Source organism: Micropterus dolomieu, linkage group LG14 (genome assembly GCF_021292245.1).
Source record: "Micropterus dolomieu isolate WLL.071019.BEF.003 ecotype Adirondacks linkage group LG14, ASM2129224v1, whole genome shotgun sequence".
NCBI classification, from domain to species: domain Eukaryota; kingdom Metazoa; phylum Chordata; class Actinopteri; order Centrarchiformes; family Centrarchidae; genus Micropterus; species Micropterus dolomieu.
Window position 1 is genome coordinate 25,610,926 of NC_060163.1, and position 27,692 is coordinate 25,638,617.

General features: G+C 41.0%; 2 protein-coding genes and 1 long non-coding RNA gene across 3 annotated transcripts in view; 2 read left to right on the forward strand and 1 right to left on the reverse strand.

Annotated features, from left to right (window-relative positions):
• The window catches only part of LOC123983549 (stonustoxin subunit beta-like), a 17,053-nt gene extending 9,561 nt beyond the window's left edge, over positions 1–7,492 (forward strand). Inside the window, exon 4 of the mRNA XM_046069802.1 lies at positions 7,223–7,492. Within this exon, the coding sequence (XP_045925758.1) occupies positions 7,223–7,492 (270 nt within the window). The remainder of the gene's footprint in view (positions 1–7,222) is intronic.
• Positions 1–27,692, reverse strand: part of LOC123982746 (stonustoxin subunit beta-like) — an 868,592-nt gene that overhangs the window by 95,797 nt on the left and 745,103 nt on the right. The window lies entirely within an intron of this gene.
• LOC123982750 lies at positions 15,412–16,060 on the forward strand. The gene is made up of 3 exons (XR_006828055.1): positions 15,412–15,475; positions 15,600–15,698; positions 15,920–16,060. It is a non-coding gene; the product is annotated as an uncharacterized LOC123982750 (long non-coding RNA).

The following is a 27,692-nucleotide window of genomic DNA, read 5'->3' on the forward strand; positions in this document are numbered from 1 at the left end:
CCTGCTGGAAGTTTTAAATAACAGAATTAATGTTAAATAGTTCATCAACATTTGGGGAAATGCTTGTATTTGCTTTCTTGCTGAGAGTTAGATTAAAATAATTATTAATGTAATTATACACAGTACTTTATCACACAGTGACTTTCACTGACATTTATGAATTTATTCTCACCATGAATAAGGTGGTACAGATTCTAGTACAAATGATGAATAGCTTGAAAGCTTTGCATGATAGTGGCAGGACTAATCGTTCTTCACATGGCAGTAGAAAAAGAAAGTCAGTTAATAACTGCCTTTCGACATTTCAGCTGTGCTAACCTACCACCCAAAAAGTGGTTTAGATCATCTTAAAATGATCTGTAAATTCTGACAGTAATGTTTTCAAGTATGATATTAATGTTGTTCAGGTCCTCCCAAGCTACAAAAATAAGAGCTAAATTGTAATAAACAGGAATTATTTTTGAAATGCCTACAGTGAGGGGAAAAAAATAAAGACAGACAGCACAACAAGAGCAAATATTAATATGTGTATATATATATTTGCATATTAATAAGGTAAAATAGACCTTTTTCCCATGGTGCTTTCAAGTTTCCTTAAACGGTATTATTAAGTCAAGGATGTTGACAAACATATTTGCTTTTAAATGGAATTATTAGAAATAATTAACTTTTATTAGCATATCTACTTGTGATTGACAAGCTTTTGAGACCTGTACTGCATACATAGTGATTAGCAGCACTGTCCATCACCCAAGTGTTTCTTGTTTATTATTATTTTGTAGTTGTAGAGATGTTTTGCATGTGTTTAAGTGATAGCAGAATTCTAATTATTTTTTGGAAGCAGGAAAATAGTTCTTCTTTTTGAAAGACCCTTTGAACCTTTGTCTTTTCTTCTTAAATAAGCATCATGTTCCAGTCACGTCCACTTAAGTCATTACCCATGGTCCCCTAGATGTTCTGAAGAGTCACTGTTGAGAGTATTTTGTTGGATGTTGCGGGGGTAAAGCTGGTGTTTATAAATCTGAAACCCACCTGGTTGGAAGATGTGTTAACATCAGTGTCAGATTTCTTTTGTCAGTATGTTAACATAGAAATGGCGCTGTCTAAGTCTGTTTCAGCATCTACTGTAACACCTGTTAAAAATGTTTGTTCTCTCATTGAGTAAAAAAAATCAATAAATTGGAGACCTGAGTTGAAAACCGCGTGCTGCTTTCTTCTTCCCACCGACTGGTTCTGCCTTTTGTTACAGAGCAACAAAGGAGGTGGTAGATGAACCTTTATGGATCCCTCATGGAAAATTTTGTTCTTTGCAGCACAGCTGTATTTCTGAGGCTTGCTGCAATAAATTCACTGCAGTGTTTGCCCCCTGGGGGAATGTCTGGCATTTTGTGGCCACTCATTTGAGAGAAACTATAAAACTGCTCTGTAAACCTGGAAATATTTACAAACTCTGACAGGAAATAGAGAAGCATTTCTAACACTCTCAAAATACTGTATATATAAATATTGGTAACATATAATTTGACCTCACTTCATAGCTGTTACAACAAAAGAGCCAAGAAAAACTAACTCGCTAAAAGCTGAATTCATAACTCTGGATGTATGAGATACATGACTTTGAAAAAAAAAAAGATTTTAATCAGTGCTATCAGTTCAGTTATCTGTGGCAAAACTGAGGTAAAAACTAAGTTCTGCCAAAGTCTGGACAAGCAGTTATTGTGTTTCCCAAGCTTAAAATCAATAAATGTATGAAAGGTGTGTCCTAAAATATTAAATACTCACTTTGTCGCTTGCACATTTGGTAATACACATAATTTGCAGACACATGCATCTCCACAACCCAGAGCATCCTGATTTAAAATGCTCCTCAGCCCTGATCGTCACACAGCCTCTGGCACAAATCGGAAACTCATTTACACTTATCTCAAAGGAATGCTCTAGGTGCCTCTTGGTGAAGGGAAATGGCAACAAGTAAGAATGATAAAGATACACTGTACATTTTACTAGAAACATTATAACGATGTCCAAAATAAATTAAGCATTTGCTATTTCTAGGCAGTGTGAAGTGAAGCAAAACTGAGCATTGTAAAATAAAGATTGATGCCAAAACATCTCTATCACCCCCTGGTGGCTGGCAGCAGAATAGGTTGTAAACCCTGCCCCCCTACATGTGAGAGGACGGGACATGGGCCAAACTAAAAAGTACACATCACACAAACATCTGTGGATGTGTTTGTCATTGCTGTGGCACATGAAATGCACTTAATGTTTTTATTTTTTGGTTATTAATCTAAATCTGATTTTTACATATTATTACAATATCTGATAAGTTAGGGAAGACCGGGGGTGGTTGTAACAGCACAATTTTCTACAAGAAGGGTTGCCCAAAGAGTCATGTGATCGATTTCATGCATGACCACTTCCTTCCTGAACTTGCATGTTGTTTAGGCAAAACCAACAGACACCGAGGGAAAGGCGGAGAAATAAATACTGTGGACCAAAGAAGATATCTTCAGATTTGGTGACGTCCATGCATGTGTTCACACTTTGTATGCCGGCACTGTAATCTCCTCGGTCGAGTTTCATTAAAGATACTGTGTAAGTTATCTTGAGTTTCTGAGGCCTTCTTCGTCACACCTGACACCTGGCTCACTTTAATCCCCACAACACGTGTGAAGATGCCAAAGTTGTGTGAAGATGCCAAAACATTGATTTACAAGTAAGAAAGTAATTTTTTAGACCAAGTTTAGTACTGACACTGCTGAAGTTGAACCACAGCTAGCTCACCGATGGCTGACAAGGGTGAGGATTGTTGTAACTTCCTTTAAAAAGTGTTCCACGTGAGGTCCTAAGCATCTGACAGGTACGGGTTAGGGTAGTTATAGGCAAATTGTGACATTATCAATTTAAATTACATTGTTTATTGTATTATTAGCAGTATTAACAGTTTCTACAGCTAAAAATTCATTCCTGACTGGGGAGATCTTCACACAAGATCCACTTATCTATTCTGAAAGTAACATCATTACATAACGTAGGTGTAAAAAGGTTAATATACTTTGTGTGTTGTTTGATTGACACTGTTTATTTGGTGTGAAATTAACCAGTACTGTGTAGGCAAATAAAAATATGTAATTTGAGAATAACTAACTAACAAACTTTTAAACTCACCACTTGTCAAACTGGTGTCACACCATTCCTAAAAAAAACCTACCGTGTCAAGTGTGTTCCCTCTTTCCCACACTTACACTCTCCTCACGAAAAACACACACCTCCAGCTCATCACATTTGAAAACCAGTCTAGCATTTTGTTTTCATTTTGCATGTGTTTAGTAAAATCATTTAATTTTCTCAGCAAGCTTGGAGGATATTTCAGAGGTTTGTGTAAATAGTTTTGCATGTCTGTTGTGACTTAAGGTTATTTCTGTTCATGTTTCTGACAGATATAATGTTTCTAAATACACATGCTTCTTCTGCGTGGCTCAGTCCTTACTAACTACTAACTTACTCTCATCTTACAGATATTGTGTACGTGACTAGTTTAGACTTGCTTTAATCTATTTAAATCTGTTAAAAATAATAAATAACATATAATCAAGATATGGTTTAACTTAAAATGTCTTCTCAAATATAATTTAGACATCGAATGTAACGACCGGCCTGCCGTGACGTCTGTCAAGTGTTGTTTATTTTCTGCCTTTGGGTGAATGTGGCGGGATTGATTTTTATTTTAACATTCCTTTGGTGGTGTTTTTTGGTTTTTGTCTGTCTGTCTGTCTGTGTCCCTCTCTCTCTCTCTCTCTCTCTCCCTCCCTTTCAGTCGGTGGCTGTAGGCGTTACCTATGGCGCTCATGGTTTGGCGCCTTTTCCTCACCTGCCTGCAATCAGCATCCACACACCTGACTGTCATGTAGCCCAATCAGCATCCCTTCAAAAGCCCAGGCCACTACCTTTTCCTGCTAGATTGTTGCACCATACTTAGGAAGTCTAGCATAGCATACCAGCTTACTTGTTTGCTTGTGACCAGTAACTCTGCTTGTTTGTCTACCTGTCTTTGTAACATCTGTTATTCTGTCATCCGACATCTTCAATTGGACTTCTGCCTCTGCCAGCCAACTCATTCTGTTACAAATCTCCCTGGATCTCTTTTCTGAACTTCCGCCTCACTCACCTGCCAGTCAGACACTCCTACACAAAAAACACACACCTAAGACTCATCACATTTAAAAACCAGTCTAGCATTTTGTTTTCATTTTGCATGTCTTTAGTAAAATCTGTTAATCTTCTCACCAAGCTTAGATATTTCAGAGGTTTAGATAAAAAGCTTTGTCTGTTATGACCTGCGGTTAAATATGTTCATATTTGTGAGTTTGAAAATACATTTGCACCTATTGTGCTTTTGCTTTGTGGGTCTCAGCTTTTTAGCTGCTCAGTCCTTTCCAAATGTATTGCATATTACAGTTATCGTTTATGTGCCGACTAGTTTGGGCTTGGGACTACATTAATGTACACTACATTGATAAAAGCTTTAGGAAACCCCTCCGAATCATTGAATTCAGGTGTTCCAATCCCTTTCATGGCCACAGGTATATAAAATCAAGCACCTATGCATGCAGACTGCTTCTACAACATTTGTGAAAGAATGGGTCGCTCTCAGGAGCTCAGTGAATTCAAGCGTGGTACTGTGAAAGGTTGTTTTCTGTGCAAAAGGTCCATTCATGAAATTTCCTCACTACTAAATATTCCACGGTCAACTGTTAGTGGTGTTATAACAAAGTGGAAGCGATTAGGAACAACAGAAAGGTGGTAGGCCACATAAAATCACAGAGCAGGGTCAGCGCATGGTGAGGCGTACAGTGCGCTGAAGTCATTTTCTGTAGAGTCAACAGCTACAGACCTCCAAACATCATGTGGCCTTGATATTAGCTCAAGAACAGAGCGTAGAGCACCTCATGGAATGGGTTTCTGTAGCCAAGCAGCTGCATCCAAGCCTTACATCACCAAGTGCAATGTAAAGCGTCGGATGCAGTGGTGTAAAGCAGCTGCCACTGGACTCTAGAGCGGTGGAAACGTCTTCTCTGGAGTGACGAATCACGCTTCTCTGTCTGGCAATCTGATGGACAAGTCTGGGTTTGACGGTACTTGCCTGACTGTATTGTGCCAAGTGTAAAGTTTGGTGGAGGGAGATTATGGTGTGGGGTTGATTTTCAGGGGTTGTGCTTGGCCCCTTAGTTCCAGTGAAAGGAACTGTCAATGCTACAGCATAGCAAGACCTTTTGGACAATTTCATGCTTCCAACTTTGTGGAAACAGTTTGTTGATGGCTCCTTCCTGTTCCAACATGACTGCTCACCATTGCACAAAGCAAGGTCCATAAGACATGTGTGAGCGAGTTTAGTGTGGAGGAACTTGACTGACCTACACAGAGTCCTGACCCCAACCTGACAGAACACCTTAGGGATGAATTAGAGCGGAGACTACGAGCCAGGCCTTCCCATCCAACATCTGTGCCTGACCTCGCACAAGCGCTTCTAGAAGAAGGGTCAAATATTCCCATGAACACACTCATAAACCTTGTGGACAGCCTTCCAAGAAGAGTTGAAGCTGTTATAGCTGTGCAGGGGGGGGTCAACTCCATATTAAACCCTACAGTTCATGAATGGGATGTCATTATCCTTCATATGCATGTAAAGGCAGGTGTCCCAAAACTTTTGGTAATATTGTGGATTTAATTGTAATATCATGATCTAGATATAATGTAAGAATTGCATTGCTGCATTGCTGTTAGCGAGTTCAAAACTTAAAATGTCTTTTTAAACACAGTTCAGACATTCACTGAATAGTTTGGAAATGTTTTGTTTTTTGATTAGCAGTTCATCTGACCATGTGGATTACACAAGGGCTTCACTTTGTGTTGAAAAGTGCGGGGGACATGTAAGGCCTCATATTAGTGGTGAGACCAAACACTTAGTCCAGGAGACATGAGAATGTAAATGCTCCGTATAGCCTGTTCCCTATAGTTCCTGTATAGCGCCTTTCTAGTCTTTTACACTACATCCACCAGTCATATACATTCATACACTGGCAATTACAATATCAATACAATTCCGGGTTCATTATCTTGCCCTGGGACACTTCAACACGGGAGCAGGGGGAGCCAGGGATTGAACGGCCAACCTGCGCTACCTCCTGAGCCACAGCCGCCCGCGCAATATTGAATGCACAATATTGGAGTCACGAGAACAAGACAACAAGATACAACAACATTTTGAGCATTAAACTCTTAATTTCCTGCATTCTGGAGACATATTTTGCTCAAATTTATGGTGGAAATGTCTTTATTTATATGAAGGGAAACAGAATGCATGTAGCCGGTAACAAATCAGAATGTAAAAATATTATGGAATATAATGCAGTAATCAGTTGTGTTGAAGCTTTTTTGAAAGCCAGTTTCCTGTGTGGACTGGTGGAAGTCAGATAATCTGCCAAGTAGCTGAATGATACAAAGAAATCCAAGAATCTGAGCAGAGAAGGCTGGAAGGTTTCTGGAAGCCATAAGGCAACTGGAAATTAGATGCAACGATTGTCTGGAAGACAGATTAAAACAAAGCTGTGCAATTTCCAAACCACATCTAATGATTACATGTTAAACTTCCAACAGACCATTGCAAAGAAACTTCTGTCGTTAGGTCCTCCATTGATATTATAGCAGGAACAAAGCCCAAAACAGTTTCAGGTCAGACTGAGTTATACAGAGACCTTCTTGATTCAGAAGTACAACATGCTGTGTACTTTGTTTTCACCAATCTTGGAGACTATGACCCCTACCTGAAGGTGTTAACTGCCTTCATGGATCTACCTACATCGGTGCTAAATCCTCAGAAGCTCAATCCACCAGTACATGGCCACTAGTACACCTCAGCAACTTTGCCAAAGACTTGGACAACCGCTGTGTCCGTTTCCTTGTAGCGGCAAAAGAAAATTTGAACCAAAAAGGAGCAGGTGTGCACTACTACAGCGAGAGCATGCTAATCACTGATGATTTTAGAGGTCCTCGCATGCCTCCTGTCGAGACCATGCAAGACAGTAGAGAATTACTCTTGTGTAAGTCATCCTTTCTGTAATGTAATCAATGCAGGATTATTTATGAATATAGTAATTGTTCAGTGGTGACATGAACATAAATTTCAGTATGGATGGTAACCCTCATCTTGGACATCTAGCCATTACTCTTTCTGAGAGCAACAAAAGAGCAAAAGAGTCAGGAAGTCCGGAAAACGGCAGTTTTATCCATATCTGCCAGAGAGGTTCGACATGTATCAGCAGGAGTGTATCTGGACTGGCCTGCTGGCACTCTGTCCTTCTACATGGCCTCCTCTAACACAGCGAGTCACCTCCACACCTTCCGAACCAAATTCGATGAGACCGTTAACCCGGGCTTCTTGGTTGGGTTTCCAAAGCCGTCCCAAAGTGGTCAGATAAAATTGCTCTAAAATTTAGTCTGATACTAAATACAGACTCTCTGGCAGTGATTTTGGTTTCTCCTCAAGGGATTCTGTGTTTTACAGGACATTAAGACCACATTTTATGTTATTACGACAAGTATGTTAGGAAATAACCTTGAGTTTTACAAGGGGAGCTTTAGCACATTTTTGACACTGTATCAAAATACTCTTTCATCTGACTTAGTAACTTGACATCTCACTGCTTTATTGTATTACAAATAATAATAAAAATCAGTATATTTAAAGCCTTTTTTGTAATAGTGGCAGGTCTCCATAGAAGAAAAGCTTTGACAAACTGCATTTTTATTTGTTGTAAGTCTTTCTTTTCCTTACAACGAGCCTAAAATGTTCGTTTTGTTTAAACAAGTGATTATAGAAAATCAAGTGACCAAGTAAGAAATTGTAGTGTAATTTCCTTGATATTAGTTCAGCGATTTCCCCATAGTACAACATGAAAATCAGACTACTATTTCTTTTTAATACAACCTTGTTCAGACGCTTAGTATAAAAAAACTCTTAAAGCAGCAACACTAAGTCTAGATGGTTATGCTTTTTTGTTTCTAGTGTAAAGAAATATATCTAATTTTTACAAGGGATTTAAAGGTGAGGCATAACCAATGAGTTTGGTAACATACCTTAGATTTTACCAAATCTAAAGAAGAGCAGTTCTAGTTCTGAAAAGAGCTTTTCCTTTATTCCCCCAAAAATGTATATATTGATATAGCACCCCTTGGCCTTGATAGTAACAGTAGCTACCAGCACTTATAAGCTAAGCCGGGCAGGCCAACGTTAGAGCCGATGAAGATAGTGTTAGTTCCGCTCCTTACGCTTCGGCTCTTGTGTTTTTTGGTTTGAGATAAAATAAGTACAATAAAAACTATATGACCCTCCAAACTTGGGTCACAGGTTTAAGGAAAAGTGAATAAGTTATATTAAAATATTAAAATACAACATTTGAATCACTGGGGTTTTCGGGTCACGCTGAGTCTGGTGACCTTGAATCATCTGAATACTATGTATTTTTTTGACTTTTTTAAAACCATTTTAACCCTTTTAAGCTTTGATGCATGAAAGGTTTGGTGTCAAGTACGCACACTTGACAGTAATTATGGTTGTTAATTTAGGAATTATTCTTTTTGTGTGTTTTTAAGTTATCACTATTAATATATGAGAAGTTAGACGGGGAACAATTAGTTCTTCTATCATTTTCAAAGATGTGAGCTTTTGTCTGTTTTGCCTTAAACAAGGAACATGTGCCACTCTTGAAAACTCTGCTTGTCCTTGATGTGTTTAAAGAGCTGAAGCCTCGCTGGTTTACTGACATAACATCAGTGTCAGATTTATTTGACCTGTACGCTCATGAAGTTTTGACACTCCACATTGTCTACAGCACCTGTTGGCTATGTTGGTTCTCTTGAGTAAACAGTCAATAAAGTGAAGACCTGAGTCGAACACCATGTGCTGCTTTGTTATTTCCTGTGTGTTTAGGATCCTTTGATGACATAGCAGCACAAAGAAGGACAAAAGGACAAGGCTGATGTTATTCCATATTTTCCTCATTGTCAACAAGTTAGATTAGAAATTCCATGTTTTGCAATAAGTAGTTTTTCCCCGTTTATATTCTGACCAGCTTTGTGGGGTTTTTTTATATCCCCAAGGATCCCAGCTGCCTGAAAGTAAAAGAAAAAAACCTCAGAGAGAGTTCAACATATTGACAGCTGAGCCCTACCTGTTGCCTTCAAGTTGAAGGACAGCTTGACGGGGAAAAGTTAAATCAGTTTCTTTGTATTAAACCAATAAAGATGAGACTGACCTCACCAGCACGTCCTTGCATTCCCAAAATGACTTGATTTCAACCATTTTACTGTTTTCTCAACTTCTGAGACAGCAGCTGAAAAGGTTACACCAACTGCCCAAAGCTTTCTGCTTTTCACCAAGATTTACCTTAAAGGAATAAGACACGGAGATATAATGGAAAATGGCTTGTACTTGTATTACGCCTTTCTAGTCTTCCACTCAAAGTGCTTTACACTGTGTGTCTACAGTCACCCATTCACACACATTCATACACAGTGATAGCAGAGGCTGCCGTGCAAGGTGCCAACTTCCCATCACAGAGGAACTGACGTTCACACACACTCTTTGGGGTTCGGTATGTTGCCCAACGACGCTTCGTCATGCAGACTGGAGAAGCCGGGGATACCACAATCTTCTGATTAGCGGATGATCAGCTCTACCTCAAAGCCATTTATAACATCACTAGAATGGATATTTAATCTGGTAGAGGAGGGGTCAGTTCTAATGAACAAATACAAAAAAACTCGTTCTTTTTGAAGTCAAATTTATCTTATATTTTAATATCCATTTGATATACTCATCTTTGCCTCTCTTCTTAATCCTGCAGTACTTTTTAAATCAGAGACAAGAAAAGAGCAAGTGTCAGATTGCTTTTCACACTCTGCTGTCTCATAAATACTTCGTCCATTAGAGAGAAAGAAGGCTTGTTTTGTGTGACTTTAGTCCATATTTAAGTGCCAAAACTCTTTTACTCCAATTTTAGCAAGTCTGTCAATGCAGAATATCTCAACCGGTTTTCAATCACAAAAAATAATGTGTCTCCAGAATTTTCTGGAATTGAATCTTGAAATTAGAAAAAAAAATTTAAAAATCCACCCTCATTGTAGAAAATCCTTGAAACAATGTGATTTACGTCGAACCAAGAAGTTCACGTAATTCTTCTGCACTGACAGATTGTTTTTTTTACTTTTTTTAAAGAATATTAGACTTTGAGGAAGTGTGAAGAATGAGCACTAGTAGTCCAATGAATGAACACCAAACATGAGGTTATATTAAAGGCAGTGACATATTTTAAAGAGACCACATTGGGTCTTTTTCACAGCAGATTTAACACAAGTAACAGACAGAACCTTAAAAGAGCTATAAAATGCAAACTAAAACGACCCACCATCATCCAACCTTTAACCGGGGGACCTTGTTTTGCATTAGAAATAGAAACTTTACAGTAAAGATATATAGAGAAATATCCTTCAGTTAAAGGGGAAAATCTTAAATTCCGATGTCAATCTGCAAAATGTCACCAGTGGAACAACATCACGCCACCAAGCCCTGATGTCCAAACCAACAATAAAGTCCATTTGTGTGAACAGATTTTACAGCCTGTGCAAACCACTGATTATGAATAATAAATATACAGCGGCCATCCTCTGCAATTAACCAGAAAAGAGGCAAAACTCAGGCTATTAAACAAAAGTAAAGTATTTTGGACACTGTGGCGGGTGCAACAAGAGATCTTAGGTTACAGAAATGAAATAACTGCCACTTTAACAGCTGAATAAAACATCACCAAAGAACACAACACAGAGATCGCTTCGACTATTGCAACGCCCTCCTAGCAGGTCTTCCAGCTTGTGCCGTGAAACCCTTACAAATGTTCAGAACGCAGCAGCGCGTCTGGTTGTTGATCAGCCCAAAAGGACTCGTGTCACTCCATTACTCAGTGACCTCCACTGGCTCCCCGGGGCCTCCAGAATCAAATTCAAGTCACTAATGCTGCATACAGAGTGACTACTGGGTCTGCACCCATCTACCTAAACTCCATAATACAAACTTACGTTCCTTCAGAACGCCGCCTGGCTCTGCCATCCCTTCACACAAAGCAATCCCAGTCCCTGTTCTCATCTGTGACACCACGATGTTGGAACGAGCTACCACACGCCATCAGAGCGGGGGCGTCCCTCTCTAACTTCAAGAAGCTCTTGAAAACTCATCTCTTCTGAGAACACTTCCTCTTATAACACCTCTAACTCCTAACATCTAACATGCACTTTCTGTGCTCTTCTTCTTCTAAGCCCTACAATGATCTTGTTTTGATTGCACTTTTTTGTATTGATTGCACATTTTTGTTAACTCTTACTTCCTTCCCTAGGTATTTACCCCATTGATGTGATATGTACTGTGAGCTCTTACTAGTATGTGTTGTCAGTTGTAGATCTGTATGTTGATGCTTGTATGTTGTTCCTCAAATGTAAGTCGCTTTGGATAAAAGCGTCTGCCAAATGAGTAAATGTAAATGTAGATGTAGATGCGTGAACAATGTGAACTCCCATGAGCGTAACCATGCATTCTTTGGGAGGGTCGGATCCCACCAATACTGAAAAAATACCAATCTTTTCCTCCCAACACAGTACAAAATATGTTAAATAGATCCTCATGTTATGGATGCTGTCAATGGTCTCATGTTATGCATTATTTATTTTGTTAAGGAAAACCTCAAAGTGAGTTTCTGTAGCATCCAGTCTGCCCTCAGTCCAACATGAGAGGATGAAGAAGTAGTGCTTCCCCAAGGGAGAGAAACCACATCGAGCTGTAAACAAAGACGTTACAGAAATAGAATCAAATCGAGAGTTATCACTGGTGTTGGTAAAGGGTAAAGTAAAGGGATGAAATTTAATACTGAACTTGCAACAGTTTTCTAGAGTGGTAAACAGATGTTGCTAATGTTAGCGATTTAGCAAGAACTTGAAGGTAGCTAATTATATAAGCTTACTGACAGCATTAATATGTTTGCTAGTTAGCAGGAGGAATAAAAAAACTTTGGGAGGGACTGCACATTTCCGTCTTTCTTACGATACAATGCTGAAATGCTGTCCAAAATTTGTTTGGAGTATGAATTCAACAGGGGGCCAATTCTTACATATAGCTCCTTTAAATATATATTCACCAACTGGTGGCAATCTCCTTGTCCTTGTCCTTAGGCAAGATACTGAACCCGAATTGCCTCTGGTGGCTGTTCCGCCAGTGTTTCTGTTGAGCACTTAGGCTCAGTGAATGAATGTGTGTGAATGGTGAATGCAGATGTAGTGTAAAAGTGCTTTGAGTGGTCGAAAAGACTAGAAAGGCGTTATACAAATAATCAAAAAGTAACAGTACTTCACAAATAGTGATTCAACATTAGAAAAATTTTAAAACATGAAAATGTTTTTGATGATGTCTCTCATTACATCTTGGCACCAGATGGTGAAACATCAGTGATTATATCAAATAATTTATGCTTTCAGGTTCCTAACTTTTAGATCACCACCTTTCCTTAACCATAACCAAGCTGTTTGAGCGCTAAAAAGGTTGTTTATTTAGAAAATGAGGAGCATTTATGATGGAGGGGTCAAGGGGAGAGGGATGAAGGGGCTGGTCTCGATAAGCGGCTTGCTTATCAACCCCCCGTGGTTCCTGTGGTAGAAAAAGAACTATGGATTTTAGTATGCATCTCTTTGATGGCGAGAGGAAACGCCCGGGGGAAACAGAAAGACCTGGGCTCAGCGAGGTCTGAGCCCAGGACCTTTTTGCTGTGAAGCCACAGTGTTGTCCATTGAAAGAGGTGAGAAACAGGGTTTGGGGGGGAGGAATGTGAGACTGGGAAATGGGAGAGAAAGGTGTAAGACAGGCTTATATGTGCAGGTGATTGCATCAGAGAGGCACAGGTGGATGAAATGAGTGAAGCACGGGTGGGTGGATTGGAGGAATTGAATGAGGCGCAGGTTGTTGAATTAGTAAGAGAGAGAGGCGTGGTCCTGTTCCTGAACTTTAGTTATATAACTTCATATAACAATGTTGAATCGTGCTTCAACTGTTAGGAGTAAATACTGTAGGGGAGGTCTTCTGTTCTACATTGGGGAGAACGTTCCTGACTGACAGGTAACAGCAGAACCCGCTGACCTCTGATTCTTCCCTCCCCAAAAATAGATGAATGCAGCAAGTCATCAAAAATATCCTGACATGAAAGCAGAATAATTTATTTTAGATGTTACCCTGAAAAACACATGACAAAGCTTCTCACTTTCGGTGACAAGAGTATTTATAATTTGTTTCCAGCCCCTGCACGAACACACACACACACTTAGAAACAAGCACAGACACACCCGTGATGTGTTTTCCTGCTCTGAAGTCTTATTGCAGTCGGCCTCAGACAGCTGCTCACTTCACTGCTGATGGATGCGATCTGATCTGTCTCCTGCTCCCTGCGGCTCAGCCTAATCTGAACATTATTCCTTTGTTTGGAAAGTTGATTATTGCTCCTCCGCTGGTGGTTGAAGATACAATGTGAGCCGCCAAATGATCCTCCCAGTCTCTTCTGAAAAGAGCACATACATGTTTGTCTTACTACATTTACATTTAGGTCATTTAGTAGAAACTTTTTTTAAAGCAACTAATAATAAGCACTTTGGCCAGAGGAAACTACTCTTGTGAACTTCATTCATTACATGAATTTTCAAATCCTTGGTGTCACATCGTCTAATTCCCCTCACATCGAGGGAACTAGGCCGCTTTGTACTGAAACCACTATAATTTTGGAAGATATTCATTTGATATAATGAACTCAGACTGCTGAAGTGTCATATTAGCCTCAGATAAACCTTGGGATACATCTTTGCAGAATGACGACTGTAAATTTAGTCCCCTATCACAGTGAAAGCACATTGTGAGGGGATCCCTTGATGGTCAGTATGAACTGGAGGAATGATTATAGCAAACACAAACTGTTTCATTGTTCATGTGGGAACTTATTATGCTGAATTATGTTTAGGACAGACATGGAACATTGGGATCCTATCCTTTAAGATCTGACATTACTGAAATGTATTACATCAATTTCCACAGTCCTCAGTTCAACAAAGTCAAATAGCATATGAAACTTCCTAAAAAGTTTCTTTCTGAGTGGCTTTAAACTTTAGACGTGGTTGGACAACAATTCATGCCACCTAATATGTTAAGTTATAATATGTAACTTTTCTGCATTAAAATGTCTAAAAACAACTAGTCCTAGTACGTTATATATTTTCTTGAGTTGCAGTGTTACACTGAGTACGCGTTCCCAAATCTTTACAACAATTTTCAAACCCAGAGGAATCTGTAATTTTTATCAAGGGAATGGGGAGTTTAATTTGGCCGCCTGTAAATTTTAAATATTTTAAAAGTTGCCTACACAGTTTTATCCTTGTGATGCTCATAAATCTGGAAAATTCTGAGCATTCACACATTCGTCTGCTGTAACTGATGTTCAGACACTATTTTAGCTGTATGCTCCCAAACAAGCCTCCAACAATTGGCACCTTCCCACCATCATAATATACACACCCCTGTTGTCGGTTATTGTCAATATGTGAGTTGCACAGGGAAGCAATCAAAGTGTGTAATGATGCTACCTGACAGCCCATTAAACCGGAGAGAGATGAGGATGCAATTAGATTGTCATCCACGCTGGAGTTACTGGAGACAAAACAGATGGAAGGAGCGAAAGGAGGGGAGGTTTATTTTTGGAAGGAGAGGAGTCTTTTCAGGGTGAGCGAATGATTTCTGTGCAGACATTTGACACGATATCAAGTGATTGAGACGCGATGATTATTGTGTGTGATCAGCTGTGTCGTCGAGCGTCTGTCGGCCCTGGGTTGATTCAGCTGCTGAGTTAAAAGGACAGGCTGAAGATAAAGTTTCCACTGGGGAGAAATAAAGTCTCTCCCACTCTTCAGTCACTTTGTCTTTTGAAATAATCGAGGCTTTTATAAAAAAAAAAAAATGAATGGAGCTCCAGATTTACTGCAGGCGATAGCTGTTCAGTGTGAGAGGCAAGTTTGCACAACACAGCAACATGAATCAGATGTTTAACTGTAGGTGTCTTCATGCAGACACAACAAATATTATGAGATGAGTTTTATGAATCATGCAAACAGATGCAAGGTGCAACTGATAAAATGTGTTAATGTGTGCTGTGTTGCTCCTCAGTGCTATTGGCTGGTGAATCTGGGGACTGTAACCAATCACAGTCCATCTGAGGGCATGTGAAGGCTGAGGAGCTGCTCCTTCTGGCTTCTTGTGGCCATTTTTGCTTCCAGCTTACACTCAGAGTGTTTGCATGTTCTGTGTTTTGTCAGGACTTTAAAGATCCACAGCTCCTCTGTACGTTGTTGTCAGGTTACCGTTAGAAAGGTTGTGATGTTGCACTTAGATTTTAACAAATCAGTTAATTATTTTATAGGTTTTTCTTTCTGTATCTTAACAACTACCTTTAATTTCTCACCAGGACGCCTCTTAGAAGAGAGCTGCAATTGGTACACTGATGTTTCTCCTGCAATAACTTACCTGTTATTTATTAACTGTTTTACATCAGATGCAGACGAAGGTATTGACAAAAATATTAATGAGCAGTTAAAATGTTCTTATATCTACTTACAACTGCATTATAGTGTTACAAAGTACTAGTGAGTGTTTGTATGCTGATTGTAAAATATAAGGGGGTTATCACATTTAGTGCTGGTGTTTATCCTGTTTGAAGGGACAATAATGTGAAAGAAAACAGTGTGAAAAACATCATCACTCTCTGCTTCTCTGTTTCCCCTTCAGCGCCAACGCCTCGCAGTAACAGCTTGGCGCCAGTAGGTGGTGTGAAGTTCCACCAATGGACAACAGTGAACCTGCTAGAACAGCTCTGTAGTGATGCACAATAAAAATGTATTTATTAAGAGTCATTATCAAATATAAAAAGTTTTATAAAATTATTTTTTAATATTGTCTAATATCATAACATAAAGCAGTAGATGTATACAATAATATCATCTAAAATTAATACAATACGATTATTAGTTTATACAATGTATAATTACAAATAATTATATACATTTGAAAATACACAATTAATAACTACAAGCATTTTTATATCAAATGGATTTATAGTTAAGACCATCTTTAATAATTACTGAGAATGATGGTGAGGATAATGATGATGATATGAAGGATTACTGAAGATGAGGACGACGATGATGAAAATATTATTCAGCCTATCGAATTGTATTGATTATGATTGGACAGTGTTAAAGCTACTGATTGATTTTAGCGTGAGGATATTAACCCATGACGTGAGCTTGAACAGTAAATCATTTTAGTGAGAATATAAACGATGTGTGAGTGGCAGTGAAGTGCAGGTGTTCAGGGAAACCATCAACGTGTAACATCATGCTGCAATCTCCAGGTAACTGAACAGCCCATCAGAGTTAATTAAGAAGTTCATTGATCATTTTAGAGCCTCGTCAGCCCAAAATCACTTATTCAGGTACAAAGATAAAGAGAGATTACACCCAGTTTTGAAAACACTGACTCACACACGTTCTCCAAAACCGGTTTATTCGAGCACAGTGAACATTTTGACCTCTAAAAAAACACTTGTTCACGCAAGAAAAGCTGTTGAGTCCCTCAGGCTATAAATGTTACTAATAGGCTGTCTGAAAAGTCAAAAATACAACTAATTACATGAAAACTAAATGATTAATAATGTGAGTTAAAGTATTTAAAGAAAGGAAAGGATTATTATTTTTAAATGTATTAGTTTGTAAAGATCACTCTTTGTGCATGTAGATTCCTTCTTGTCCTTGGGAGCACAATTGTTTTTTTTTATCTATGATAACAAATATTCTAAACTCAAGGTTTAGCTTTTTAATAGCTTTTCTTCCGAAGTTTATAACTGTCTCCTACAGCCCTGGCCTTTATTTTTTTATTTCTAACTTTTCTTCAATTTTCTGCAGGCAAAATTTCCTTCCGATGCTGCTTCATTTAATTTGACCTAAGGGTGAAATTGAGGGGAATAATCCTGAAAGTTAAATATTCTCTTTTATTTATTGAACTGGATATTGATTATACATAAATAAAATATTGAAACCTTTTTATTAGGCTACTTTTTCTATTCAAATATCTCAATTTATCAATCATTTTTAAACCGATTAAAATGTGTCTCCTCTGGGACTCCACAGCTGACTGATGACTCCAGAGGAGCTTTCCGGTCCGGCGTGATGCTGATCCATCAGATGCACACATCTCAAGACTTTCGCCGAACTAGACTTGGCCAAACAATTAAAAGACATTTCTGAGTCACATTCATTCGCAAGAAATATCCTTTAATTGTAAGGTCAAGTGTAGTAATCTTCAATTTCCATCTTCTTCCCTCTGAGCGGAAACAATCCTGTTAGTGCCCTCAGTTCGTCACTCTCCTGGGGTATATGAGCACACATGGCGGGTAAAACACCTGGAATGACGTCACGGGAAAGGACAGTGACGTCACGTGCACACACGCCGACGATCTGTGTAACATCATCAGTCAGAGGCTTCAGGCAACAGAAGACAAACATATCCAAGACTTCATTAGACCTCATTAGAGTGTTAGACCTGCAGTAGAGGCGGCTTACCACAGCGTAAAAACCCTGGAGGCAGCAGCGCCGGTGTGTTGTGAGAATCGCTGCTGCTGACTTGTTGAAAACTCCCCTGGCACATCTCCCTCCTCTCCTCTCCTCCTCTACATCTCTGCCTGCCCGAGTCTCCTTTCCCGTGGAGCTGAGGAGTCTACCTCCCCGTTTACTCTCATCTATACCTTCCCCAAACCCCCGCTATCACGCCTCGATCTGCGTTTTAATTTTTGATACTTCGCTCCCTCTCCGTTTCTGAAAAATCCTCCATGCAGCGCTAGGAAGGTTTTACGCACGCGGCGATGCCAAATCCTCTGCTCGCTTTGCATCCGGACGTTGGGCGCAACATTAGAACAGAACGTGTTGTCGGAGCTTTATTTATTCCCAGCTGAGAGACATCACCTTAAAGTGGAACCTTCTTGGATACTCGGTATCTTCTGTCCGCGCGCCGCGCGTCATCCACAACCTCTCCAAGCTGCCAGCGGGAAATACCGCTTTGCGCCGATGTCACACTTGATCCCATATTAATACAGGCTTCTGCACCTCTAGACATCTACACAACCCCCCCTTGTTGAGATTAAGTTGGTCAGGTTAGCTCATATAGAACGGCTACATCTTCCGTTTTGTCTTTCCATCACGAGAAAATGAAAAAAAAAACCGGGCAAAACCAACATCTTCTAGAATTTACGCACGGACACCGAAGTCACAAGCACAAAAAGAATGATGTGATGTATCTGCTACACGCGGAGTAAATCCAACGCATGCAACAGCTTCATTGCAACGCAGCGATGCAGAGCTCACGGGTCCTCTTGTCGGCATTGAATAAACGAACTTCGTTCGGAGGGGAGAGCGCGTTCAACGCGTGAAACATGAAGTCTGGCTGTCGGAAGTTCATCACCGGCACCGACGACCTGCCTCCCTCTCCAGTGTAGAGTCATTCCGCAAAACCTACCGAGCAAGCCAGTGTCCGTCTCGCACCCTCACTCCGTCTCCTCCGCGGTGCGCACGGGCTCCCATCCATCCCTCCATCTCTCTTCATCTCCATCCCTCGCCTCTCTTTTCTACGGTCGGGCTTCCAGCGCCGTAGATAGAGGCTCTGCAGTCACGTGGGTCGGGGGAGTAGAGAGAGAAGGAGAGTGAGAGAGAGAGAGAGAGAGAGAGCGTCCCTCCTCCTCCTCCGCAGTTTGCGGTGTGTTATGTCTCAGACTCGGAGGTAGAGAGTCAGAGCTGCTAGTCTGGCGGATCTCAACCTCTGAAACAAACCCCCGGTGTCTTCTCTCATCCGTCCCCGCTTCCCTACTCACTTACCTGGGTTTGTTTCTTTCCGGAGCCTTGGACGCTTCTAATTCTTTCTTTTTCTACCCTTCTTCTTCCTCTCGACTCCGGCCAACAGTTTGGTCTTTGGGATTTGGTTTTTTATTACTATTCGGTGGTGATTTCAACACTGTTCCTTGCTGCTGCTGCTGCTGCTGCTGCTGCCGCCGCCGCCGCTTTTACGCACCGACGCATATTTTGGATTTGCTGGTCACTGGAGAAAAACACAACAATCAGCGAGGTGGATCCGTGGATGCGCCTTTTTGGCTCAAACTGGAGATGGAAATGCTGACATTGTTATTTCATTCCCTGTGGATATTGCAATGCAACACTGTGAGCGCCGACTCCATCATTCACATTGGTAAGACACCAGCCGGGGCTTCTTTTTTTTTTTTTTTTGGCTTGTGCAGGGCTTTGGCTGAAGGGAGAGACAGGCTGGTGGCTGCACGCAGGCACGGCTTAAAACACAAATTGTGAGCAGAAAAGCAGGCTGCTGATGGGTTTGTGAAATATGGACAGATTAGTGGTGTTCAAGTTAAGTCATGACAGAATTTGAATGTTAGAGTTTCCGTACGTGCACTGATCATCCTCTTCCCTCTGGCAAAAAAGGACCCGACTGCACATCTGATTATCATTCCGATCCGTGCCAGTGAAATGTGTAGGAAGGAAGGAGGCTGTTGCATCCAGGTTCAGACACACAGAGCGCAGCCTGATAGAAGTAACCGCAAAGTCTTGCACCGCGCCATCCTCCCCTCGATCCATCCATCTTTCCTTCCTTCTCTCCTCCCCAGGCAGGGATAGCTCCTGTCGATGCGTATTCTCATTCACATGCAGAAAACCTGATGCTGGCATGAGAAACTGACCCGACGTGGGTGTTTGGAGGGTTTCGCTTGATCCATCCATCCTCCTCCCTCCTCCTCTTCCTCCCTCCTCCTCCTCCTCCTCCTCCTCCTCCTCCGCCTCCTCCTCCTCCTCCATCCCTCTCTCCCTCGCCTCCCCTCATCTATAAGCCTGAACTTTGAATTGGACGTGAGTGAAATGTTAATCAACTCTGCCAGGGAAAGAGATGACAAAGGGGACAAGCGCCGACTGTTTGGGCTCTGAAACAACGTTGGCAACCAAAAGCCATTTGGCGAGCTCAGGAGGCGAACACCACTTTCTGCTCGTGTCTTCTTTTTAATCATTTGATTTCTTGTCATTTTAGTCAAGTCACTTTTTAGAAAAAGTCCGAGTTGATGGTGAATACAAGGGAGTCACAAAGTATCGGAGGGGAATCCGAGAGTAGAGCAGAATAAGACACCACTGCCTGATCACCCACTCACAGCCGCACGCACTTTTCTTTATCAACTCCCCAATTTGCACTAATTCCACTCAGAGGCTCCACTTTGCTCTGAGATGACTGGATGCTGCAAGCAGTTTGGAGGAGAGCCATCCAGATTAAAAAAGGAGGAAATAAAAACAATAAAAATCCAAGGGTTTGACATTTCAGATCTCTGCTGCAGCTCAGCCCATCAAAACCGACCAGCGGCAGCACTGCGGTGGCCTGTGTGGCTCAGCCAGGAGAGGGGAAGAGAGAGGAGGGGGCGGAGGAAGCGGATAGGGTGGAGGAGCGGGGAGTCAGAGCCATTCAGCTAATAAGAATACACTTCCTACTTCAAGTGATTTTTTCAAAAGACACAGTGACAGATTGGTCCCAAAAAGCTGCTTCTCCATCATGGAAATGTGTCAGGCAATGTTTGATAAACATAATTTACAGGCTACAACACTTAATAATGACAAACTAGCATTACATGAGATGACTCCTAAGCACCAGAATGTGCTGGATATTCGTGCCAGTTGTTACTATGGGACAGTGGGAGTCTGTTGTTTCCTCTTTCGTTTGTGCTGGCTGTCTAATTATATAATTATATTTATTTGTACACATAGAGATAGCCTTTATTGGCTATAAAACCTGCTGTACACCACGGAAAGACATCATTTTGCAAGTATATTTGATATTTTGGATGAATGGAGGGACAGATGGATGGATACTTTACTGTCCTGCGTCCACACATGGAAACAACCGAGAACAGTGATACAGGATTATCAAGAACACAGAACAGTAAATACAACAAATAAGGGAGATGATTCCAAATAGTGAGACCAGACTTGAACATGAAACCACGCTGGTGGTACTACTGATGTACTGGGCCAATTTATGAGCAAAAAACACAAATGAAAAAGGGAAATCTGAGCTGATATAAATAGATTTAGCTAGGGTATGGGTTTAGTTTTTATGCTCTAGAGAAGAAAGTCTATTGGTTTCAGGAGCTGCTTGAGGAGTTTAACCTGCTACATGTTAAAATACATTTATTGAAATCTGGTTGAAACAACAGTTTCATGTAACTCAGATGCCTAAAAAACTCTCTTTTAACCAAATGTATCCTGGTGCAGCCTGGTGCCAAAATGTTGTAGGTCTTCTGCTCATGCACATATCTTGTGCCCAATCTTTTGCATCTTTGATCTTATATCTCATCACTCTTCAGGTAAAAAGAACCCAACTGTGTTTGTGGCTTCAGGACAATGTTTTGCTAGAGAGGCTGAATAATTGTCTCACCCGAGAAGGAGCTTATGGCCGAAATTCAAGCCCAAACATGAAAACAAGTGTTGTACAATTGTCATTGTGAATCTAGCCCTCGACATCTGGCTTTTGTTGCATGTGTGGACCGGCCAGGCGGTGGATCCCTGCAGGTTCTCGCAGTACAAATCACAGCTTGTAGCTTGGAGACGTGTGAACTCACTCCCGTAATGCCGCAGCAGGAAACCAAGCAGCTGCAGGAGGCAAAAATCTTTGCAGATCCAACACGTATTTTTTCCCTTCAGGATTTTCAGCTCTTCAGTGATTTGATTTTCTTCAGACCGGACCCCATGCCTAGCTGCAAAAGCAGATTATTTTAGATTTAAAAGTATTAGAAAATGCTCCTAGGTCTTTGCAAAACCACTCACACTGCTATACGTAACAGGTTGTCTATGGTTATGGTTTTGTAACTTTTCTGATGCAATAATCCATCATGTTACAAAGGGTTCCTTGTGGCACAACGGGCTTGTAGAGAACCATCATGGTGCTATGAAGAACTCTTCAGTCAATAGGACAAGCTAAAGTCAAACCTGTAGTGTTTTTTAACTGTTTAGGAACTACAGTGGATTAATAGTTCTGTTTTTCTTGCATACTAGACCAGGTGGTTCTCTTATTCTTACAGAGAACCAATATCTTTGTAGAATATGAAGAACCAGCTGCTTATGATGAAGATGTCAGATCCAGTGGTCCCCAACCTTTTTGGTCATGACTCTTCTTAATGATGAAGGAATGTTCACTTGAGACCCTACATCAAAGGCCTCAGTGGACTGCAGGCATGAAAGTATCCAGTTCTTCACAAGAAACAAGCAATGGTCTGAAATGTAAGCATATTTTGTGTAACAGAAGTTTTTTTTTCTTTCCTTAAATGGTTTTGTGACTTCTTAGATTTTTCTTGGAAGCCCCTTGATGGGAACCACTAGAATAAAGATTCCACTGAGAACCAAAAAATGTCTGAAATCTGTAGGATTATGTCAAGACTTTAGTAGCACCACATGGGCTACCAAAGCAATTGTTTTGGCTCAATTGGATGACAATAATCCTGATAACTAGATAGCTTTCATAATGACAATGTTTGTAATTCTAAGTGCTAATTTTCACAATAAAATAAAACAATTCCACCCAAAAATACACTTGAAAAAAATGTGTAGCTGCATGAACGTAGAGTAAAATAGGTTTTGATTTGAATGAAAACAGTCTGCAGCCTGAACTATCCTCTCCCTCCTCCCCGTCCTTGTAGCTGATCTGTGGTTGGCTCGCTGCGTTCAGAGCCTCCGTTGTTTCCTTGAACCAACTGACAGTCCGACTCTGACTGACTTGGCAGCGTAACGCAGCGCCCAGATCAGATGTGACAGTGTTCCAACCTCAGCCCCGAAACCCCTGCCCGAGCATCTGTCTCGTCCAGCCGCGTGGCTTTATCGCCTGTGACATATCCCGGTTTGTTTGTCCCTTCTTCTCTTCTGCTCCCTGTGTAGGATCAGTGGCAGGCAGTGGGTGTCGCAGTGTGGGGGTGGTTGTAAAAGAGCTGATACAGATAAAAACGTGAAGCGAGCCTTCGGTCGACCTGCTTGAACCTCTGACCCACTTGCTGTGTTCAAATGCACCAGTGGTGCGAAATCCTGCACTGTTGAGGTTCAAGAGTGTGCAGGTGGTTTCTCTAATTAGTCCCGTCCCCTATTCTTTGGCTGAATATGCACAAATCAGTGAAAACAGCTGTTGCAGGGTTTTGTTGACACTGGAAAGAAATCCAGTGGTCGAGGAGCTTCAGTTCATCTGATGAAAGGTCGGGACAAGGAGCAGCAACCTGGAGGAAACAGAGCTCAAATCAATTGTGGCTTTTAATTAAATCTCAGATATCAAGCTGTCAGTGAGGTCCACTCCTGAGATGATGAATGCTCTCAGGGGGCTTATAAGAACATCTCTTTCCCTAAATGAGGAAGGTAAAATCATTATGAAAAGCAGACAAATACTAAGTTGTCAAACCTCAACAGCAGCTCCAGCAGAATGATGGATCTGATGCAATGATATCGAACTGTTGTTTGTAGAAAACATGAACTCAAAAACATGTTTCTGCGATAGACACCTTAGTTCCTCTGAAGCAAAACCTTATTATCTTAGATTTAAGACAACAGTGTGCTACCACCTCTTTATTTTTTCAACATGACTCACCTGCACAGGGACTGGACCTCAACCCTATCCAACACATTTGGGATAAACTGGATCTGAAATGAAGGTATTTGTCCTGGGGTCTTATCGGCTGTCGGTCTGACTGGTTTTAGTTTCAACAGTTGGGACTGCGTTACATTCATCTTTTTACCTGCATTGTACATGATGCAAAGCGGTTTTGATTTGATTTAGACACATTTCTACAAATGACCAGGCATTCTGGATCTTAAGTATACAAGTTAAGTAAGTCACATGATGTTAAACACACAGCTAACATTGTGAAATGGTAGCAGTTTGGTCAGGTTTAGGCAACAAAACTACTTTGTTTTAACTTAAAACATTAACTGACTCAGTATTTGGACTTGGTTTCACACTGGTCTGCTGTATGAAAGTCCTGCGTTTCTTTCACACTGCTTGGACAATCAACCCATGCAGTGAAAGCTCAGGTTTGGTCTCCACCAACTCTGCCTCTTAAGCTGCTGGTTGGTTCATTTTGCTAGGCTCTAACTTTGTTTGTCCACTGTAGTGTGGGGGCAAGTAGCGTGTAGTTGGTTTACGATAGTGTCCTGCTGCTGCTGGAAACAAGTTTGATGAAAGCGCTGGACAGAATTAAACAGGGCAAGGCGAGGCAAGTTTATTTGTATAGCACATTTCAACAACAAGGTAATTCAAAGTGCTTTACATAAAACATAAAAGCAACAGGGAAATATAGAAAAGTTAGAAGATAAAAACAGGCAGGTCTCCTACCTTTGCTTATTTTACTCCTTTGATTCCCCATCTCCCACTCTATCCCCCTCCTTTAGTTACTTAGTGACTCTAACCCTAAGGGGACTCTAACCCTTCCTTCACTGTAAATCCAGATTGTTCACGCTACAAACTCTGGTAAAAGCGGTTGACAGTGAGCCCTGTCAGCAAGTGAACAGCGGAGAAAACAGGGACTCTAATCCTTGTAATTCTACTCAGCTCTGTTAACTGAGGATCAGCCGTGTGAGATGGTGGAATCAAAAGAGCACTCTAAGTCTTTTAAATAGTGTTAGTATCTAAAAACAAAGAAAAAGAAAACAGGACAGTAAAAGTTACAGCGCAGTGTAAGTTATCAATCTACTAGTTGAAGGCAGTGGTAAAAAGAAAAATCTTCAGTCTTAATTTAAAAGAACTGACAGTTTCAGCAGTACAACCAAAACAAAAAGCTAAAAGACGCTGCAAAGCTGCAAAATCCAATAATGTCCGGCTGTGGACTGTAGCACGGCTCACGCCACGCCCCTCGCTCACGCCGCGGCGCCTCATGGTACAGTCTGTAATGACTGGCTGTAGCCGCAGCACCTTTCTGTATGGTCTGGTCTGCACATGCGCATAATTATTTCTGCCCAATTTTTACCAATTTGATGTCTGGACATTGTAGTTTACATAAAAACCTTATTTACAACACAATATTATACAAATTCACAGGGACAGCATTAGCAGAAAGACTGAAATTATAATTAAAGTCTCTTGCTCATTCTGTTCTTTGTTTCCACAAGCTAAATGTTAAAGTGATCTAGGAAAGTATAATAAGCGATTCAAACATAGCCTAAGTAGGGCAATATTAGTTATTTTTTCTTGTCAATAGTAATGACATGACATGAAAAATATTATATTAACTTTCATTACTACTACTTAAACATTTATAAAGTTAAACTCTGATGTTGATATGCATGTTTCTACACCAGTGAAAGCTGGATATTAACCAGCATAACTGGTGCATCTGTTTATTGAGGATGTCCACACATGGGGGGGGGGTACACAAGGTAGCTCCACTTTAATTTTAATCTTGAGAAGCTGCAGAGATGCAGGCTGTATTCATTCAACTGACACTGTAGATTTCCAGCTAAACTGAGGCTTTTTGAAGACCCTTTACTTTGTGCTGCTGCTGCGCTATTACTGTTGTGTTATCGTCTTCTTCTACCTTTTACATAGCCACAATGCTGATCTAAAATATTTTTATATGGCAGCTTTAAAGAGCCCCTAAAGTGGAACTCCCTTTGAATGTCCCATGAAGGTCCATGTAAAGCTTTTTCCAACCAGAGAAAGATGAAATTCAGTTAGAAAGTCTCATTCATTCATCATTTTTAAAGATAGTGAATTTGTTGACTGTGAGTTCCTGGTGCACTCAGTGTGAACAATGTTGGTATCAGCATAAAGGAACCGACATCGGTCAGACTTGGGTTGAAGCTCTTCTCGTCCCCTGTGGGCTGTTTTCCAGGTCTGAAAGTCCTCTAAATGCCTCTCAGGCCAAGCGGATAACAAGTCACTTTTGATAAGGAGCCTGAGGAGGAGAGATTACCCCATCCCATGAGCCAGGCAGCTGACGAGGGATGATTTACGGTGCTGGTGAATCGGCTAGCAGAAGGGGAGCCCTGCTTATCCGTGGCCGGGGTTTTTGGAAAGGCTAGCTTGAACTGCAGGAATCCAATCTGTTGAGGCTGGCAAAGCGAATGAACAGCTGCGGCCTTTTCTTGCCCCGCCGCTAAATAAGATAAACTAACCCAGTTAGGGAACCACGCAAAAGGCTTCCCGCACTGTCTCAGTGAGGGCTTAGCCAGGCCATTTACCTCCACCACCTGCACACACACACACACACACACACACACAGATGCAGGCATGGACAGAGATCAGCAAAGCCGTCTTTCTAACATGCAGAGGCCTCATTCAGTGGATGGAGTTTTAGTGGCGTGTAGTGTGAGTGTTGGACCCTGCGAGGACATTCAAATACTCTGTGAAGAAACAGAAAGATAAAAGTGTTTCTGCCAATTCACGGTGACAAACAGGTAGAGAGAAGACTGTGTGGGCAGATGCAGAGGAACAGGCTTGGATAGGAGGCTGGTTTGACTAATAACAGGTTTCTGAAAGATGCTGGTGATACTGATCTTTTTATACTGACGCTGCCAAGACTCTGTGTTTTGTGCTGATACTGAATATTTTTAAATGTGATTTAGTTGTGGCAAACATGACAAGTGTGACTGATGTTCTTGTCTGAATGAAGCCGCTGAAAGCTCGAGACAATCATTAGACTAAAAGATCTGTTTTCCCAGACCATGATTAATCCTAGTCCTGGATTTAGAACATTTGTCAGTAAGTAGGTCCCCTTAAGTTTGTTTTAGGCTTAACCCTGTCAGCCTAAACAGCCTCGTGCTGAACTACTTCAACAGTCCCATCCAACATATCAATAGTCCTGTTCCCTGCAGCTTAATGGTCTTTAATGCTATCATGCTCCTTTCATGTCGGTATGATGATCCAAGCAACATGTTGCACATCAAGTGAGGTTGTACTAAAGTAAGGGGAGAGGCTGTAAATAGCCCATAATTAGTACCATGTTGGCCGTAATGCTTTCAATAGATTTACAGAGCATGTTTCTAGATGGTCCTAACCCTAACCTTAACCCTCGACTAATTGCGTTACCTAGGAGACTAACAAACACAAGAACACCAACACAGAATAGTTGAGTAGATGAGTGGGCAAAATCAAACATTAAAATTAGTTTTTAAAATGTGAGTTTTAAGAGACTAGCAAGATTTGAGCAGTCACTGTTTGAGGAGAGAGCTACAGAGGCAGGTGTCCCTGTCATCTCAGGTCCGGTACACGGTCTTGGACGGCGGGGTTAAGAGAAGGGGCTTGAATTGGATCTGTTGTGTGTCGGGGTGCCAGTGAAGGTGTTTTAGCACAGATTGATGTAATCCCAGGTGTCAGAGTGAGTGAGTGGGAGAGCAGCAGAGTACTAATACTGCAGTTTATTTAGGACTGTGGTGCATGGATTATAAAGAATACTGTTGCAGTAGCCTGGAGGGGATGAAGGCGTGGATCAGAATTGTGG